We start from the raw sequence: 20,820 nt of genomic DNA on the forward strand, positions 1-20,820 counted from the left end.
AACAGCAGTCGATCCCAAAATCTCAGTGGCTACAGCAACAAGGGTTCATTTCTGACTCATGTGTTTGTAGGCTGTGGGCAGGATGCAGCCCTCCTCCACGACTCTGGCCATTTCAGGACCCAGGCAGGAGCAACTCTCCTGTGAAAGATGCCCCTTCTAGTGGACAGAAGAACAAGAAAGTGGAAACTCACATGCTCAGACATGGCATAAGTCACATCTGTTCACATCCCATTGGTCAAAATATGAAACATGATCAAGTTCAAGTCAATGGAAGGAGACATATACTCCTTCTACACGAGATACTGAAAGAAACGTGGCAACAGGTAGGGAAGGAGAAAGTAAATAATTTCAAACAATAAATCAATCTACTACAACTGCCATCTTCCATCTGGAGTACATGATAGACAATACTAATTAATCCCAGCACTCTTTCCTCAGAATCTTTCACAACACAATGTCAGCAGTCATTACCAATAATCTAAGTTTAAAAGAAAAAAAAGTTGAAATTGATGTGCTGTTCTTATGTGACCTCCTAGGCTCCAGTAAACATTATACATTCCTACCTGTGAATCTTTGCTTCACCCTGAAATAAGCTTATCCTTCCTAGACCTTGTCCTGCCAAACTAGCCAAATCCAACCCGTCCTTCAGATATCTATATTTTATATTCATTCCTTCAACAAAATGTATTGAATAGCTAGCATAGTGCCTGACACACGTATTTGTTCAATGAGTCTGCTTCAATCACCTTGTGCCTTGCATGTAAGTGCAAGGGAACATTTGTCCCCTGATTATTTAATAGCACTGTCCCTTAGAACAATAGGACTTAGCATCACCTACCAGGAGTTTCTGGGGTGGGAGTATGGTGTATTGACTACTTACGCTTGAATCCTGATTCTACCACTTACTACTTGGATGACCATAGGTAAGTCACTTAATTGTGCCCCAATCTTCATGTTTAAAATGGCGATAATAATAGTACCTACTATATAAGGCTGCCATGTTAAATGGAACAATTCTTAGCATAGTTTAAACACATTATAAGCACCCAGTAAATGGAAGTTGTTATTATTTTTAGCTCCAGTTGAGACTGAGTTTTCTTCCAAGCTTTTATTCTGGGTGGAAGGCAAAAACCAAGAACACTTGAGACTTGGGTCCCTGAACAAGCCTCACTCCTAACCCACCCCAGACCTTGAGCCGTCTTCTCATCCAACAGCTTGTTTTCTAACTCATAAATCCTGACTAATGACATAGACATGTCACCTTAATGTTTGTGAAGCCCAGTGACTTATTGTTAAGTGCTTGGAGATCTTCAGATGAAAGGCACCCAAGGGCAGGCACAAGACACCCTATTCAGTCATAAAAGCAAAATACTACCAAAAAACTTGGAAAAGGCAGAGGCTCCATAACTTAGCGCAGCAGGGAATTACAGCAGGTACCCAGGAAGAGCAAATCAATCCTCAGACTGTAATCCCTTAATACAAAGACAGGGAGAGAGATCATTTTGAACGCCTCAGACTACCTAGAGGGTCCCAGAGAGGGAGAGGCGGGGCAGGACGCCCAAGTCGTTAACATGACTTGGGTTGTGGGAGGAGGGTGAATCTTTCACCTCTCCTAAATAAAAATAAGAGCAACAGCATGTATTGTCATCCTGATTAATTTAAGCCAGTTAAAAGGAAGGGCAAACCAGCCCCTGTGAGTGGCTTGTTTGCGAGTTGTGACCAGCCCTGAATTATGCCAGGCTCCTCTTTCAGCTTCGTTCTTCTCACTTCGTCTCCCCCTACACACACCCCTCAGGCAATGGATCCTCTTCCTAGACTTAGAGGCCACACTGGGGGAGCCCAGTCCAGGTGTGTGAGTACTGGCAGGCCCCTGGCATTGAAACCCTCAAGTTGGACAAAAAATGTCTGCGGTGCACAACAGAGTTTTCACAGGAGCTGTCCCGGAGCTTAACGCAAAGAAGAAACTGCTACCACAGCCGCAGCCATCAGTTCCGGTCGCCTCAATGGCAGCGGCAAAGCACTGCACTCCGAGTCCAGCAACCCTGGCGGAGTACTACCATCTTATAGCTTTGATACTTTACACTGGTTCCTTAACCGTTCTGAGCTTTAGTTTCTTCATCTGTAAAGTGCAGATAACAATACTACCGACCTCACAGGTCGTTGTGAAAAGTAAACGGGAAGGTATACTCGAACGAGCTCCGACCGCCTCAAAGCGTTATACGCACAGAAGGCGTTAGAGCCGTAACTCCTCCCCACCCGCAACCACGCACGTTACAAACCAGCAGTCACCACTAATACAGCCAGCCCCCTCCTAAGGAATCATGGGGCTTGAAGTCCTTTGGTGGACACACCCTCGTTAGCTGCCATGGACGTGAGAACTACGCCTCCCAGGATGCCATGGGGAGGCCGCCGCCACGGCCGCCCTCTGCTCCGCCCCCCTTGCGCACAGCCTCCTGGGATACGTAGTCCCAGTTCCGAGCCGACTCCCCGGCAAAGGGACGCAGAGAAACCACAAAACCCAGAAGCCCTCGCGGCCAATCTTCTCCCTCCCCTCCCGGAGTCGGAGTGCTGTTTTTGTTGTTGGTGAAAGGTGAGGGAACAGCTGATCCGTCTGTGGGGTAAGAAACTTGGCCTAATTTGGGGGCGATCTTATGGGGGGTCACCCCGATTTCCAGTCTCTGAAAGGATAATGTAAGAGAACTGTAGAAGGGGGATGCAAGAGCGTTTGTCTTTTAACACTTTCCGTACTGGGGATGCCACCCCTACTGTTTTGGGGAGTTCTTGGTCTCGAGGGGGCCCGAATCAGGGGGTTGCCCCTCATTGTTCTCACCTACCTCTCAGTACTTCTCTAGAAAGCCTGATACGCTTCGGGGAGTTTGGGGGAGGTGAAATTTTGGTTCATTCGCTCCCAGGCAAGACTTGGCCCCTACAAACCTTCCCTTTCCCCTTACCCCCGGCACCCCCGACCAAAAACCTTTACCACGCTGGAGCCCTGGAGAAAAAAAACCTCCCAAGTTGTAGAACGTCAAGGAACTCTAGAGCCCTACAGAGTGGGGGGTGGGACACCCCCCTCGTGTGAACACCTGAATCTAGCCACACACATACACTTTAGGTGCCCAGAGCATTCTCTTCAGGCCTGGGGAATGTTTCCAGCTGTTATGGATTTTATTTGTGGGGAGTAGTGGGGGATCACCAGGCTTAGATCTTTGGTGACAGTTCATCCCCTTAGAAAGCCAGAGGAATTGTATTTGGAGAAAACATGCACTAGTTTTAACTAGGCATTTTTCAGAGAGATGAAAATCCAGAGAAACCTCTTGTTCTCAAGTCAATCTCTGTTTTGGAGGGAGAAGTTGCTCCTTTTTGTAGAGCTGGCCCACCTTTCCTTTTGTACTGTGTTTCTGTCTTTTAAAGTTCCTACCCCTCTGAATTCAGACTGGTGTGGGTTTGTGATGTTTAGGGGCATGCACATGACTAGTGGCCATGGCTGATTGGATGCTGTCAGCTGGGGCTGACACAGGGTGAAGATTAGGGGGCTGGAGAGATGATGATGGTCATCTCACAACTCTGGGTTGAGGAGTTCTCTTAACTATTATTGTTATCTTTCCTCACCCACCCCCAGATTTTCCAATTAACTCTCCCCACTAGCTTGGAACACCTCTCCCTGTCAATCCCATCCTATAGCATGCCTCCCACTACCAATCCAAGCAGATGGAAGGATTCAGGCACTTGGAATTGAGGCCGAGGGAAGCAGAGGGAAAATGGGGCGGGGAACACTAGAGCTGGGTTGACGTACAGTCGAACCAGCAGGTTTCTAGTCCCACTCCAGGCAAGACCCGAAGAGAATAATGTTAGGGTTTTTTTGAACTTTCTCTCCCTCCTCTCAACATTATATATACATTTTCCCCTTCTCAGAGCCCCTTACTTCCCACCTTCCAGTCTGTGCCTTGGCCAGGGGCGGGGCTTTCCTGGCTCCAGGCCCCCACATTCCATCTCCCTACACCACCACGTTCCTGCCGAGTGTTTCGCTCCACCCTTGAAGCAGCCGCCTCCACAATTCTTGACTTCCTGGAGTAATGAAGTTGAGGGACAGAACCTGTGTTTCTATTTATCCTCCCTTTCCCTTTGTCTCTTGGATGAGAACGGCAGCTTTTTTCTATTTATGGGGATAGACAGCTTTGAGATGGGGAGAGCACGGAGAGTTCAGGGGCCTGAGAATTGGGCTCTTGTCCTCCCAGCCATATTCCTGCTCTGAAGACTCAGTCATTACTTTCAGAGGTTATTGCTGTTTTCAGGTGTCATAAGTCATTCCTGGGTACAGCTGGCGTGGGCACGGAGACCTGCTCAGAATGAAGGGGCTCCCCCACCTCAGTTGGATTTTGAATTCAAAGGCCAGAAGATGTGAAGGATGGGACAGGGAGATGGAGGCTGATGAAGGACGTTAAGAGGTGGAAAAGGAGGGACTGAGAGGGACAGAGCCTGGGATACTGAGATTTGGTCAGTGGGGCTGTGAAAAGGGAGCAGAAATTAGAGAGATCTCAACTCTAGGAAGGGTCTGTGACTCAGAGAGGATGCAGTGTGAGACAGGATGGGGACTGACTCAGAAGGCCAGACCTATGTCCTGGAGTCTAAGAATGATACCTCTAAGGGTATTATAACCCTCAGGGGGGCTGGAAAGCAGATATGCCTTCACCTCCAGGTGTAGTGGCAGGGGCTGTGGGGGTGTGGGGATGGAGTTGGGGGAGAAAGATGGCGTGGAGAGACTTTAGGACATTAACCCTTTGTTTCATAGGAGAGCAGCTATCTCAAGGGCAGGATGGAAGAATCATCACTGAGCCGGGCCCCGTCCCGGGGTGGAGTCAACTTTCTGAATGTAGCACGGACCTACATCCCCAACACCAAGGTGGAATGTCACTACACCCTTCCCCCAGGCACCATGCCTAGTGCCAGTGACTGGATTGGCATCTTCAAGGTATCCTTGGAACCCCTTTGGCTCAGGTTTATCAGCCATGGGTTGGTTGGGATAAGGGGAATGACTAGGTTCTTGGATTCTCTCATGTTGATAGAGAAGGGAGAAGGATGTCACACATGACAGAGGCCATCTTCTCCCTGTCTTAGCCTTGTTCTCTCCTGACACATTAGTGTCCCTCCACTTTCCTCACTCTCACCATCCTTGCCATCATAACCCCATCCTATCCCCCCGTTCAACCCCTCAGCCCTTTCTACCATCTAGCTGGTAGTTCTACCACGACACCCCTCTCCCACTTTGGGCCTTCACAGGTGGAGGCAGCATGTGTTCGGGATTACCACACATTTGTGTGGTCTTCGGTGCCTGAAAGTGCAACCGATGGTGCCCCTGTCCATGCCAGTGTCCAGTTCCAAGGTACAAGGGAAGATGGAAAACCAGAGAGAGGAGCCAGGGGGATGGAGATTTAGAAGAAGGTAGTGGGCTCAGAAACGTAAAAGTTAGGCACAGAGGACAAAGAAAAATAAGTGCTAATGAGTAAAATAAGAAATACATCTGACAGGGCTCAGCAGACACAGAATCATGGGATTATCACGGAATCATGGATTTTGAGATAGAAAGAACTGTAGAGGGCAGCTAATCCTGCCTCCAACCAAAAGGAGGAGGGGCTGGGGGTAGGGAAGAGGGAAAGGCGGCGTCATATATTGAGAAGATGGTGGTCGTTAGATTCTGAAGGACCTAGGTTCATATCTCAGCTCGAGTCTTTACAGGCTATTTGACCTGGGGAAAATTACTTAAGCTATCTGTGTCTCTTATCTTAACCACAAAAGGGGATGATGCCTGGCTTACAGGGACTGTATGAGGATTAAAATGATACAGGTAAAGCTGTTAGCGCAGTGCCTGGTACATGGTGGCTGCTTAATAAATGGTAGAGGGTAGGTTTGGGCAGGAGAGGAAAGGGAGGGCTAGGCAGAAAGGAGGGAGAAGAGTATCCCAGGGAACAGAAATAGCCTGCAGGAGGTGGGGAGGAGAGAAAACAGTATATGGAACAGGGGGCAAGGGGCTGGAGCCACGACAGTGGATACCAAGACACACCCAGGGGGAGGAGGACCTGCTGAGTGCTTGAGAGCCTGGGATCATATTGGGATCCTGGGTCTGTTCTTCCCACAGCCAGCTACCTGCCCAAACCAGGAGCCCAGCTCTACCAGTTCCGCTACGTGAACCGCCAGGGCCGGGTGTGTGGGCAGAGCCCCCCTTTCCAGTTCCGAGAGCCAAGGCCCATGGATGAACTGGTGACCCTGGAGGAGACTGACGGGGGCTCTGACATCCTGCTGGTTGTTCCCAAGGCAACTGTGCTGCAGGTGAGAACAGAGCGGCAGAGCTGCTCCCAGGCAAGGGAGTGGGAGGACAGCACTGCAAGGGCCCCTTCCCGCTTCACCGACCCCCCCACCCCACCCCCGGCTCTAGCCTCAGCCGAAAACCTCACTGGGAGTTACACACAGTCTTGTCTTCAAGGAGCCTCAGTTGAGTGTCAACAGGAAAATGTCAGGCAGGAAAGCAAGCCACCCACAGGCCAGCGTCACTCAAGATTTCATAAGAACTTTTGGAGCCCTCCTTCTCCAAGCTCTGCATCCTGCCCTAGGCCCTGGAGGAAGATGCAGAGTGTGGCGGGAGGCCACTCCAGGGAAGGAACGCTCAGAGGGAGGGGAGGATGAGACCCTCTTCAGGACAAGTGAGGAGCGAGAGCAGGTGGATAGGGCCCCAGACCCGCCCTGTCCAAGACTGGAGCCGCTGCCCACACGTGGCTCTTGAGCACTTGAAGTGTGCCTGGTCCAGACTGAGCTGTACTGTATGGGTAAAACCCACAGTGGATTTTGCAGACTTAGCATTAAAAAAGAATGTAAACATCTCAATGATTTTTGTATGGATTGTATGTTAAAATGATAACATTTTGGATACACTGGATTAGATAAAATATCCTTAAAATTAATTTTACCTCTTTCGTGTGTCTAGTAGAAAGTTTAAAATTATATATGTGACTTGTATTATTTTTCTATTAGACCAAATAGAGGAGAATTAGGGAGTGAGGGCAGATGTTAGCAAGGAAGATTTCCTGAAGGAAAGTGAGGGCCAGGGCCAGGTGGGGAGGAAGTACATTCCCTTGACAGGAGGGCAGGCCTGAAGAAGGCTCAGAAGGTGAGAATGAGTACCTTGTCTATGATTTAGACAAACTCCTGCCCTCTAGAACCCTCTAAACACATGGTATCAACACAAGAATGGGAAGAAGGTATTTATATCTTACATGAGTCAGAGATGTGTGAGCTCCAGCTCCGTGTTCTGTTTTTACATTCATTATTCTCATTTAAACCTTACAACAACCCAAGCTAAGGGATTGCCTTACCGATGAGGACACAGACTCAGAGAAGTTAAGTAACTTGTTCAAAGTCACATAGCTAGTAAAAATTGTATTGGAGACTTAAAGCCACATCTGTCTGACTCCAGAACAGATGGGGTAAAGTTAGGGGAGCCATGCCCTCTTATCTGTGAGGACTGAGAAAGACTTCTGCCAGACGAGGCCTTCCTACAGGTGCTGAGCAAAGGGGCCAGGCCTTGGGTGGGAAGAGGCAAGAGAGGGGTGGGCAGTTAGGAAGGCCAGAAGCTGGTTTGTCTGCTGGGTGGCGGGCAGGATTCAGTAGCACACCAGGCCTCCCCCGACTTGCCTCCTCATAGCCTGTACTGATTTAACTTCCCAACCCCAAAATGCGTCTGCACAGTGATGGGGACCGGACCTGAGGATGGGCGCCCACAAGCACACCCCCTTTCTCATCCTGCCCCTGTAGAACCAGCTGGACGAGAGCCAGCAGGAGAGGAATGACCTGATGCAGCTGAAGCTGCAGCTGGAGGGGCAGGTGACAGAGCTGAGGAGCCGAGTACAGGAGCTCGAGACAGCTCTGGCCACCGCCAGGCAGGGGCACGCGGACTTGACGGAGCAGTACAAGGTGGGAGCTGTGTCAGGTTGGGGACGGGGCCTGGCTATTCACCCAGGGTCCAAAATCTGAACCCAGTGAAGAGGGTACAGGGGAGATGTTAGTGGGGTTTTGAGATGGTTCTGGCATCAAAGAAATAGGTTTAAGAGGTAACAGGTGGGATTAAACTGGATATGAAAGGGGACATGCCCCAAATTTGTCCTGAGACTCAGTTGTTTGAACACAGGAATGCTGGGGTAGGGCGAGGTGGCTGTATTCACCAGTAGGGGGATGTTCCCCTTCCATTTCTTTTGCAAGGAAGGTGACGGGCTGTGGGGTATGAGGAGTGGGGACAGTCAAACACTGGTATGTTCCTCCTAAGCCTTGATTCCACTCTTTGAGAGATGAGTCCCAACTTCTCTCTTCTTCTGGGGAAACCTTAATTCCAGGGGCTTTCCCGGTCCCACGGGGAGCTCACGGAAGAGAGGGACATTCTGAGCCGGCAACAGGGAGACCATGTGGCACGCATCCTGGAGCTGGAGGATGACATCCAGACCATCAGTGAGAAAGTGCTGACAAAGGAGGTGGAGCTGGATAGGTGAGGGGACCTCCCCTATCCCCGTGATTCCCCTTCATTTCCTGTGACTCTCCTGTTTCAGGCAGGCAAACCTGCTCCCTCTCTCACATGGTTCCTCTTTCCCTTCTCAGCCTCACTCACGGTATTCCAATTACGGGGGATATCTTTTTCTGCCTAGCTCTTTTCCGTCTTTCCTAATCTATTCTGTATTCTTCACCTTCAGAAATAATCGTAGTTACCATTTATTGGCCAGCAAAGGCTAAGGAGGAGCTAGGAGGGGAGGATTTGGAAGAACAGAATGGATGGAACAGTCAGTGCAAGATAAGAGAGGGTGATGGGCCGGCCCAGTGGTGCAGCGGTTAACTTCGCACGTTCCGCTTCTCGGCGGCCTGGGGTTCACCGGTTTGGATCCCAGGTGCGGACATGGCACTGCTTGGCTCGTCATGCTGTGGTAGGCGTCCCACATATAAAGTACAGGAAGATGGGCCCGGATGTTAGCTCAGGGCCAGTCTTCCTCGGCAAGAAGAGGAGAATTGGCAGCAGATGTTAGCTCAAGGCTAATCTTCCTCAAAAAAAAAAAAAAAAGATAAGAGAGGGTGGATTTTAGATTTTGCTACAGCAAAGAATAAGATTACACTCTGTTCTCACTATTAGGAAATGTTCAAACTGGTGATGCAGGAATGTTATGGAATCTCTGCCTGATAATAGGTATAAGTCCTAGAATCTTAGCGTTGGGAGGAATGTAAGGTATTTAAGAGGGTGTACAAGAGAAGATCACTACCTCAGGGGGCAGCCCCCTGCGATATCAGACAGCTGTCCTTTTTGTATCTCTTGCCTTAAGCCAAACTCTACCCTCCTCTCACTTTCACTCATCGGTCCTGGTTTAGACCTCTGGAGCCACATAGGAGAAATTTCTTTCTTCTACCACACAGCTAGTATTTCTACCAAATAGCACCTCCCATGCCTGTCCTTCAGATTTTCACCAGGACAAACACTCTAGTTCTTTCTTTCATCAAATGACATAATTTTCTTTCATTCAGTACTGGTAGATTTGCTATCTTTTTTAACTCTTTAAGGGAAAGGGTCATCCTACCCAAGGCCCAGAGTGAAAAGTGAGTTGATCCCCAAGGCTTCTTTAGTGCAGGGTATGTTCTTGCCCTCGGGAGACACTAAATGCCTAGGTTCTAAGTCATAGGAGAGAAAAGCAAGGATCAGGCTGAGCATCTGGAAAGGATTAAGGACTTTTGAGACCAGGGGTCTGCATACTGTGGCCCACGTGCCAAGTCCAGCCTGTTTTTGTATAGCCCACAAGGTAAGAATGGTCTTGACAATTTTTGATGTTTGAAAAACAGAAGAAGAATATTTTGACATGTGAAAATTATGTGAAATTCAGATTTCAGTGTTCGTAAATAAAGTTTTATTGGAACAGCTGTGCTCCTTCATTTCCATATTGTCTGTGGCTGCTTCCACACTGCAATGGCAGAATTGAGTAGTTGCCACAGAGGCTGCATGGCCTGCAAATCCTAAAATGTTTACTATCAGGCCCTTTACAGAAAAAAAATCTGCCAACTTCTGATCTAGATCAAAAGTTTATAATCAATAATGACTGTCACCTGTCTAGAAAGACTGGGTTCCAGTCTCTTGATTAAGTGAAAACAACCAGGAAGCCATCAGCAGAACATTCCTTAAAGTGATACATAAAGAGAAAAGAAAAACTCCTTATTTCTAGATTGTGCTCAGAACCAGGAATCTTGGGTGCTTAGGGCATAGAACAGGAGCATCTTGGTTTGAAGATTGAGCACCCCAGAGAGAAGTGGAGGTCTGGGCCCCGAAGAGCACCAGAAGAGGAGCTCAAGACAGGAGTCTGAATCCTCCTTTCTCTGGTGACCAGTGGGTTCTCTGACATTCTGTACCCCACTCACAGGGTTAGAGACACAGTGAAGGCTCTGACTCGGGAACAAGAGAAGCTCCTTGGGCAACTGAAGGAGGTGCAAGCGGACAAGGAGCAAAGTGAGGTAAGGGCTCCATGTTGGTTCGCTTTCTCCGTTGTCCGTCTAGTGTTGACTGAGTCTCTTCTGAGTGCTGGGCACTGATGGGGATAAAATGTAAAGAAGCTGTTGTGTGCACTTTCCTGGGGAGCATCAGTCGTGTACCCAAATCAGGACTTGTCAAAGTGGAATATAATCAGTGTCACCAGAGAAGTATAATAGAGCATTACGATGCCCCACAGAGGTGGATGAGAGCACATCTTGTAGGGACGTTAGAAAGGGCTTTTAAAAAGGGGGCATAAACTAGCCTTCTATTTTCAAACTTTTTTAGCAGCAGAACCCTTCCTTCCTGCCCCACAATGAAGCTGACATCTTATGTGGAACCTCATTGAATAAATATAAGCGATATTTGATTACTGCAAACCTATGTTTATAAATTCAAATGTATATCATTTACTTATAAGGTGATGAAAGCAGCTAGGTCATTTTGATGGGTACCAGACTTCAAAATTGGAGGTTGTGGACGGCCGTTCTGTCAGCCTCGGCAGCCAGTGTATTTTTGTGTTTCGTCTGGGTTGTACAACATTAAGAGCACCTTGAGTCTCACACACAAGTAGGTGCAAATAACATGTTTTAAACTATCCGCCTTGCAATCTCAATTTGCTCTTCACTCAAATAGAAAATACAATAGAAATTTTATTCTGAGGTTTGCACAAAAACGAAGTAACCTGGAAGCACATCTCATTGTAGTGGTGATCTCCAGTGTGTTAACTTGTGAGTTTGTGCATTGGCTTTTAACAGAATTCTTAATAATTTAGACGTAGTTCAAATCAAATATCTGCAGAACCTCTAAATTGCCTCTTCAGACTCCTAGGCTTCCGTGGAAGGTTATTTGAAAACCATTTGCTCAGCAGTGAAGAGTAGGTAGACTTTGGGTAGACAGGGATGAACGGAGGCCATTCTAGGATCCGAGAAAGACACAAGCAAAGGCTTAGAGTGTAGAACACTCCAGGCAGCTGAATGTGTGGGTGAAGAGTGTGAGATAAGATGGAGGTCAGACGGTAGAGGATCTTGAGTTTAGTCTTTATTCTGTCAGCAGTGAGAGGCATTGAGGATTTTCAAGTGGGTGACGTGGCCTTAAAGAACTGTACTTATAGAAGATGGATCTGATTGCCTTGTGGAAAGTGAACTAGTTGTGAGGTTATTCAGTAGTCCAAGCAAGAAATGACCAGAGTCTGAGTGAGACTAGAGGCTGTGACAATAGCAGAAGAGAGAAAATGGCTGTGAACAAGATAGCGGATGAAGGAGCAATAGGCTTTTCTGTGGGCCACTAGGCAGAGAACAGAGCCAAGCGTGGCACCAACGTATCCAGCCTGGGGGACTTGGGAAGAGGGTAGTTCCATGCACCGAAGTAAGAGTGGGAAGGCCTGGGGTGGAGTGGGAGGGAGAATATGCCGAGTTTCAGGGGCCTGTAGGACACGCAGACTGAGTTTTGATTTAAAAGGAAGAGTGGGGAAGCAGAAATGGGACATGGGATACCTAGATTCAGGCTGTAACGCCAGATACCTCATCTCAGGAGCTGGAGACTGGATGCTCAGGATTGAGTTGCTTTGAGCTGGGAACCCAGGAAGGGCTGGCAAGAGCTGAATGCTTGAGTTTGTGTTAAATCTGAGAACTGGAACCTTGACCTCACTCATCACAGTGGTTTACCTCCCTCACCACCCCAAATACGTGTGTCCCTTTCCTTACCTACTCTCCCCCTCCTCCATCAGGCTGAGCTCCAAATGGCACAACAGGAGAACCATCGCTTGAATTTGGAGCTGCAGGAGGCCAAGGGCCGGCAGGAGGAGCAGAGTGCTCAGGCCCAGCGACTGAAGGACAAGGTGGCCCAGATGAAGGAAACCCTAGGCCAGGCCCAGCAGCGGGTGGTGAGTGAAGACCCCTAGGCAACAGGAAGCAGAGAAAGTTCCACAGGCTAGTTATAGAAGAGTCTGGAGAAAAGACATGGCTGATGACTAAACAAGCAATCCTGAGTCCCGATGTACAGGGGGGAGGAGGGAGGCTGGGTACCTTCCTGCTTCACAAATGATTCATTGGGAGTCCTCGTCTCCGTCTCCTCCTTTGTCTTGAGGCTGAGCTGGAGCCCCTGAAGGAGCAGCTTCGAGGGGCCCAGGAGCTTGCAGCCTCTAGCCAGCAGAAAGCCGCCCTCCTTGGGGAGGAGTTGGCCAGCGCAGCGGGAGCCAGGGACCGCACCATGGCCGAGCTACACCGCAGCCGTCTGGAAGTGGCTGGAGTCAACGGCAGGCTGGCTGAGCTCACTCTGCACTTGAAGGAGGAAAAAAGCCAGTGGAGCAAGGAGCGGGCAGGGCTCCTGCAGAGTGTGGAGGTAGAGGGACAGGGGGACCTGGCAAGCTCATAGCCACGGCCCCCACCTCTGTGTGGCCAGATCCCTTGGGAGGAGACAAAGGGGCGTGGAACCTTAGAGGCCTTAGGGGTTGGGAGGGGCTGTGCAGGAGGAATACTTCACTGACCCATCCCTAAGCAGAGTGTCCCAATCCTGATCTCCATGGCACTTTCCTTGGTTGCCATCTTTATTCAGAAACATTTACCATCCTGGGCACCCTGCCTTGCCGTAATGCCCATTCCTGATCAGCAGGGTGCCTTGCTGTCAAGTCCCTTCCTTCATTTGGGAAGTATAGGAAATGAGGAAGGCAAGAAGGGGAAGTTGCTCCCCACATATTCCCTTAAATAAAGGAGGGGACACCGTGAGGGATGGGGCTGTTGCCAGTGGTATCCCTTTTTCATCACCTTTACCCTTCTATATTCCTTTTTGGCCAAATCCCAGGCAGAGAAGGACAAGATCCTGAAGCTGAGTGCAGAGATTCTTCGACTAGAAAAGGCAGTGCAGGAGGAGAGGACCCAGAATCAAGTGTGCAAGACTGAACTGGCCCGGGCAAAGGATTCTAGCCTGGTGAGACGCCCCGCCGCCGTGAGTCCTGTCCTTGGCCTCCTGAGACATCAGTGCCCCTTCCCTCTGTCTTGAGTGTGGACTCAGAAGAGCCAGGTGCTCACTTATCTGTTGGGCGGCATCTCACTTGCACACCTCCCAGCCCTCATTTTTTGAATGAGACATGCAATGTTCCTTTCTGCTCTCAGGGCACACATTCTAGGCCTAGTGAGAATGACTTAGGAGAATTACAGAGTGCCCCCACTATGACCCAGGCCTCTGCACCCAGCCCAGAAGCAGTCATCCAGGTCTACACCCAAGAGGCAGACACTAGGACTCAGGCGACTGAGTCTCCTGTGGCCAAGACAAGGGACTCACGGGAGAAGAACGTTGGGGCTTCCTCTGTGTGTGTCGAGGCAAGAGAGGAGCAAAGGCACGGAGAGATATGGTTCTCGGTTGTTGGGTCCAGGTCCTAGAGCCCAAGTTCTGGGAGGTCCATTCTAGGCTCCAGAGCCCATCTGAGCCCTTGCCCTCAGGTGCAGTTGTCAGAGAGCAAGCGGGAGCTGACAGAGCTGCGGTCAGCCCTGCGCGTGCTCCAGAAGGAAAAGGAGCAGTTGCAGGAGGAGAAGCAGGTGAGACTCCATAACTCAGGTTCCCCGGATGCCAGAGTTGAGGACCTGAGGGCTAGCAACTTTGTATCTTCTTGTCATCTCTTGGCTTAGAGACTGGTATCTCTAAGAGTTTGGCCCAGAGGCTAAAAATGGGACCATGGCGCCTTCTGTTAGCTGACTTGGCAGGACAGTGGAGGATTGCTGGGCACAGGGAGGGATGGAAGGGTGAAGGAGGGCTCCCGGGGGAGGCGGTGAGGAGCTGCCTCAGGCTGTCCCGCCCTTTGGTGAAGGCATCTAATCCTAAGGAGTTCAGAGTTCATCTGGGATGCAAGGGAAGCAGGGCAGCAGGGCTGGCACCCTACCAGCCCCTCGCACCTCCCCAACTCCAGGAACTGCTGGAGTACATGAGAAAGCTGGAGGCCCGCCTGGAGAAAGTGGCAGATGAGAAGTGGAATGAGGACGCTGCCACAGAGGACGAGGAGGGCGCTGCGGGACTGAGTATGTACACCCCCAATCTGGTGACACCTTCTCCCCACTCCACCTCCCCACGTTGGGAAAGCTCCACGTGACCCCTCTGGGAGCTGCCTCTGCCGTCTGTGTTTGCCTTTTTGCCTTCGCAGACCCTGGCCTGTCTAGTTTAACTGTATCCCTCATGCAGAAGAGCCAGAGCTGATCCAACCCTCTAACAAAGCATCCTTCTTTCTTCTCTGCCCACTCTCTCTCCCACAGGCTGCCCAGCGGCTCTGACAGACTCAGAGGATGAGTCCCCAGAAGACATGAGACTGCCACCCTATGGCCTGTGTGAGCACGGAGACCCAGGCTCCTCTCCTGCTGGGCCACGAGAGGCTTCTCCCCTAGTTGTCATCAGCCAGCCGGCTCCCATTGCTCCCCATCTCTCAGGGCCAGCTGAGGACAGTAGCTCTGACTCGGTGAGCAGGGAGAAGAGACAGAGCAGGGCCAGGGAGGAGGAGGTAGGGCCTAACCCAGGTGGCCCAGCCTCCAGAGCAGGAAGTCTTAGCCATACAGGGCTCTCTTTCTTTGTTAGGGGCTAGGAGACAGGCCCAGCCTCTCCAAAGGCACTCAACGGACACCACCCCAAAACCCAGTCTTACCCATTAGCCTCACTGCTGCCAGCCCCTGCTCCCCACTCATTCTCTTCTTATCCACTGGCCCCCACCAGAACACCTCTCCCACCCACTCTGCCTGTAGCCCTCTGCTCCCTGTCCCGCCCTAGGCTCCTCTTCCCTTGCCTGTCCCATAGCTACTCCCCCATCGTGGGACGCTCCCCTAAAATGCAACCCTATCTTTTTGGTGCCCAGGAGGCTGAAGATGAGAAGTCAGTCCTGATGGCAGCTGTGCAGAGTGGGGGTGAAGAGGCCAACCTGCTGCTTCCTGAACTGGGCAGTGCCTTCTATGACATGGCCAGGTGGGTGCAGAGGGAGGACAAGAGGGAAGTGGGAGGATGCCAGTAGAAAGGACATCCAGATGAACAGTCCCCATGCCCTTACCCCGACTTCCCTCTTCTTGGCCTCAGCCAAGAAAAGGAGACAAAGTTGTGGTTGACACAGAAAATTAGCCAGCACTCCAAATCCTAGGTGCCTCCAGGTAATTCCCTGCCCCCATCTTAATGTACATGTGCACTCAGAGGCCCTGCCTTTAACTGGCTTCGTGTTGTTCTAGCACCATCTTCCATGGAGCCCAAATTGCCCTGCATCCCCTCTCTCCTGTCCCTCCCCCTTCCCCAGCCACCAGGTAGGTACCTAGGCTCCATCGGGGAGGAAGGGAGGTGACCAAGACCCCCAGGGACAGGAACAGAGAGAAGGCTGGGATTCAGCATCCTACTGGCCATCTCTGAGATGCTGTCCCTCTTTCCTGCCTTCCCTGGGGGACCCTCTGGGCAGTGAGGCTTGCAGGGGTGGGGGATTCAGGTATCAGATTGGCCCCCACTGCATCCCTTTTCTTCCACAGTCAAGAGGGGAAGGTAGGGGGAAGAGAGATTTTATCATCTCGCCCCCGGCTTTGCCTGGATGTGAGATGGGCTCAGGCAGGAAGGGGGTGATGCTGTCATTCTTCTTGGCTGGAGCAGGAAGATGAAGGACGATGTCAGACTCATTTTCAGCCTCATTAGGCAGCAGACGGAGATGGAGGGAGGAGAACAGGAGGTTGGGGGATGGGCTCTGCACTACAGCAACCAGCAGGGACTGAAGAAGAGAGGGCACAGGGAGCCAGGAAACTAAGGCTTCCAACATTCTGGGCAGAAAGATGCTGTAGGAGAGGCTAGGAGAGAGAACTACCGGGAGCTGCATTAGGAACAGGGTAATCTGGGAGCCCAGGTATATGGGTCCCTCTCCCTGAGGTCCGCAAGTCAAGAAGGCAACAGGGCTCACTGACCCTCTCCTTTCCCCTCTGTCTTTCTTTAGTGGGTTTGCAGTGGGTCCCTTGTCAGAGGCCAGCACTGGGGGCCCTGCCACCCCCCCGTGGAAGGAGTGCCCTATTTGTAAGGAGCGCTTCCCAGCTGAGAGTGATAAGGATGCCCTGGAGGACCACATGGATGGACACTTCTTCTTCAGCACCCAGGACCCTTTCACCTTTGAGTGATCTCACCCTCCCCAGTACATGCACAAATACACACTTACACACACACATTCATGCACATACACTTATGCCCAACACACTGGGGCTCCATGATATTCTGTTCCCTAAGAACCACTCCCGTGTGCCGTTCTCATCCCAAGCTTTCCAACTTCATCCTCTCCTCCTGGCTCTTTTGTCCAGGCAGGGGTCCTTCTTGGAAGCAGTGGCTGAATTTACCCCCTGAAAGCGGTTTGGGAGGAACCAGGATGGAGGAGGCCTTCCCCAAGAGGAAGAGAATCACCGTCTCCTAGCCCTGGTTGCTCTGTCACTCACACCAGCCCCACACCACCACCACCACCACCACCACCACACACACTCACACTCACACTCACACACTCTCTGATGCCCCAAAGCCAGTCCCTGGGGCCCACACCCTTTTATTGGAGGTCTGTGTTTGTTTACCTGAGTTTTCTCTGGCCTCCACTGAGGCTGCAGCATGGACATCACGACCTCTTCAGGTCTCTTTCGGTTCTGAGCTTCATTGGTTCCTCTTTCTCTCCCCTACCGTGGCCTTCCGCACCCCAGCCCAGCCCCTTCCATACCATTAGGTATTAAGTTTGGAGGTTTCTTTTGTATGTTTGAGGTTTTCTGTACTCTATCTCCTGCCCTTCCCTGCCACACCGCCGCCCCCCATGTCCTCACATGGAAAGAAATAATGCATTTGTGCCTTCGGTGAGGGATGGGGGGAACAAATGGTCCCAGGTGTCCCCATTTCCCAGCCCTTCCTCCTGCTCCAGGTTCCCCCACAGCAATAAGAGCTTTCCCCAATGTCCCTCCCCCGACCTGTAGTTTGGACAAATATATTTATATGGTATGTGTAACTATTCTAATAAAATGTGTTCTTATCATGAAGTGTGCCTAGAGGAAAGGTTGTCCGGACAGCTGGCTCTTGGGGGTGGGGAGTGTGGGAGTAGGTGGGGGCTCCTCCCTGCTTCCTGGGGAGGATACCAGGCAGTATTTCCCACTGTGCCTCCTGGTGAGCTGGCCACCAGTGGGAAGAGGAGGAGGGAGGAACCTTTGCAGTGGGGGAGGGAGGAAACTGATGGGTCTGCCCTGGCTCTGCTCAGAGTTTAGTCCCAGCGTGGGATGGGATGGGACCCAGGGTTCTGGGCCAAGGTGCATGTCTTGGAAGGTGGGGGAGGTTTCCACTGCTCAGACTTTCACCCTTTGTAACAGCCATCACTGTACCTGCCCCAGGGAACAGGCATTACTCCTGTTAAGAGTGCACACCTTGGGGCCAGCCCGGTGGCGCAGCAGTTAAGTGCGCATGTTCCGCTTCTCGGCGGCCTGGGATCCTGGGTGTGGACATGGCACCACTTGGCACGCCATGCTGTGGTAGGCATCCCATGTATAAAGTAGAGGAAGATGGGCATGGATGTTAGCTCGGGGCCAGGCTTCCTCAGTAAAAAGAGGAGGATTGGGGGCAGCTAGCTCAGGGCTAATCTTCCTCAAAAAAAGAAAAGTACACACCTTTGAATATCCACTTAGTAAAACACACCCTAAACCCTCTACCTCTAAAGACTATTTGATATTCTTCCCATCCCTGCATGCCTCTCTCCCTCTGTTGCCATCTTCAGACATCCATATGCACGTTCTCTCTCCACAGTCACAAAAACACATTCATCCACTTTAACCAGCTTCACAGTCTAGACAGACACACGGCATCGTAAAGCATTTATTAAGGACCTGCGTGCTCACCAAGGCTCTCAGCAGTGCCGGGCACAGTCCATGCCTACAGCCTCCTTGCTCTTCGTCCCAACAGATACCTTCCCAGCCACCCTCCATTCCCTTCAGGGCTTCTGGGTGGGCCACCCACACCATTCTTTCTCCATCCACCTGAAGCCCTCCCATCCACCCGCCTTCCAGTCCCACCTGGATGACATCTTGCATCCTTCCTTCTTCCCTCACATCGCTGTCTCCTAGCAACCCCATCTCGTTCCCTGAATCCCTTCCAAGGAAATTAGAGATAATGGATCTCTCCTCTCTCCATCTCAACTCCTCTTTATTGATCCTCCTTTAATGAAAGTTAATTATAACAATGATTTAATTAATAGAATCCCTCTCTTCCTTTATTGCTTCCCGTATTAAGACTATTAATAAATACGAGCTGGGCTGACAGAGGCATCCATCACCCGCCTGGGATTCCCCCCATGCCTCCTTTCCCCTCCCCTCTGTCCCCTCCCTCTCTTGGCCTATAAACTTGCCGGGGTAGTGGGGGTTAATCAGAGAGGAATTATGAGCCAACATCCCCAGCAGGAGGTGCATTTAATGAAATCACTTGTGATTTATGTCTGGGGAAAGTTGGGGAGGGAAGATTCTGGAACCCAGACATCCTGGCTTCCAGAAGGGAGGCCCCCTAGTGCAAAAGAGGAGGAAGGGAGACAGAGACAGGGACCCAGGGCCCCTGCTCCCACCCCACAGCCCCTGTCAAGCCACACACACCCCCACAAGAGCCACGTGGGTAACCGCACAAGGCCATTGACACAGAAGCTGCCAGACTAAATGCCTGTGAGCATTGCAGTGTAGGCTTTGTTCTTTCTCACCTCCAGAACTTTACATGGGTCACCCTCACCTCCTTCCTTTCTCTCCATCCCAGTTCTGCTCGACCTTCCCAAACCTGCTCCGAACTCCTCTCCTCCATGAAGCCCCAGTCCCTCCTCTGACCCCTCCACCTGCGTATTTAGAGTGTCCAGCTTCTCCTTTCCCTGCCCTTTGTATGGCTCTGATGTGCAGTTTGCACCTTCAGACCAGGAGTTCCCCAGAGATTAGAGCCATTTCTCTTCCTTCCTCCTGATTACCTTCGCCAGGACCCAGTGCATGGCCCCGGACACGGGGAGCTCAGGGAATGGTAACTGACTGCATGGGCAGGGAGGGAAGCCAGCTGGGTTCCAGCTCGAGATCTTTCTCCTGCTCGCTGTGTGGTATTTGGCATCTCAGCCTTTCTGCTGTTTCTCTTCTGTAATGGCTCATCTCCTTCCCTCTGCTTCCCAGTGTCCATGCAGAAACTGATGGACCTGAATGGACGTGAGACTCTAGTGTAAAAGGAAAAGTCAGACCAAAAAGCAGCAAATCGGAAGTCGGGTGTCAGTATTTGGTGAGAGATGAATGAATCCAAACATCACTCCCCCCTCCCAGAGCCTCAGTGGCTGCCTGTCACCACAGGAGCATGTAGTACAGATGGTTTCATGTGCCAGGCAGGGTCTCCCCCATCTGTCCCAACGTGCCTCTCCATTTCCCATCCTACCCTAAGGAACCCTGGACTCCAGCTTGATAGAACCACTCCACAGAAATAGGCACCACTTTTGCATGTCTCTGAGCACATGCCTTCTCCTCAGCTCAAAAGCCTTACTTGACTTCCTTCAGTTATCCTCTGAGATGCCACGTACAGCACTTTGTAAAAACACGCTACACCAAGTTTACAAGTTTTTCTTCTCTCTAGACTATAAGCAGCTTGAGGGTAGGTTCTCTGTTCATATGTCTCATGCTCCTAAAGTCCAATACAGAGACTGGCACAGAGGGCCAGTCGTCCCAAAAATGGCTTTTAAAATCATTTTAGGGCCGGCCCGGTGGCGCAGTGGTTAAGTGTGCACGGTCTGCTTTGGCAGCCTGGGGTTTGCCAGTTCAGATCCCGGGTGCGGACATGGCACAGCTCAGCAAGTCATGCTGTGGCAGGAGTCCCACATATAAAGTACAGGAAGATGGGCAAAGATGTTAGCTCAGGGCCAGTCTTCCTCAACAAAAAGACGAGGATTGGCAGCAGATGTTAGCTCAGGGCTAATCTTCCTCAAAAAAAAAAAAATTATTTTAATAAAATATTTTATACATACAAAAGAATATATATGTCCACATATAAGAGATAAAGAATAATAAAGTGAACATAATTGGACTTACTAACCAGCTTTAAAAATCATTACCAATACTGTTGAAGTGCCCTGTGTGGCCTGAAAGAAATGTGGTGTCAGTTGGGACAGAGACATTTCATGCGTTAATTCAAAGAACTTCATGGAGAGCTCTTTATAGGTCAGGTGCTGGGAATAGAGATGGAACAGTCGGAAACCCTGCCCTCAAACAGCTCGGAGTCAACATAAAGCAGCAAACACAGGAGAGCAAGATAAGCGCTAGGTTAGCGGTATA

General features: G+C 50.7%; 1 protein-coding gene across 1 annotated transcript; it reads left to right on the top strand.

The window, feature by feature from the left end:
- The first annotated feature begins 2,532 nt into the window (after positions 1-2,532).
- Positions 2,533-17,538, top strand: CALCOCO1 (calcium binding and coiled-coil domain 1). Its single transcript, XM_046680489.1, has 15 exons — positions 2,533-2,618; positions 4,790-4,969; positions 5,278-5,380; positions 6,134-6,324; positions 7,804-7,962; positions 8,379-8,527; positions 10,431-10,521; positions 12,267-12,422; positions 12,626-12,880; positions 13,340-13,465; positions 13,978-14,073; positions 14,442-14,550; positions 14,782-14,981; positions 15,372-15,478; positions 16,473-17,538. Exons 2-15 carry the CDS (start codon positions 4,814-4,816, stop codon positions 16,648-16,650), a joined length of 2,076 nt encoding a protein of 691 aa, XP_046536445.1. The 5' UTR covers positions 2,533-2,618; positions 4,790-4,813; the 3' UTR covers positions 16,651-17,538.
- The last annotated feature ends 3,282 nt before the right edge of the window (positions 17,539-20,820 follow it).

This window comes from Equus quagga, chromosome 1 (genome assembly GCF_021613505.1).
Source record: "Equus quagga isolate Etosha38 chromosome 1, UCLA_HA_Equagga_1.0, whole genome shotgun sequence".
Lineage (NCBI taxonomy): Eukaryota > Metazoa > Chordata > Mammalia > Perissodactyla > Equidae > Equus > Equus quagga.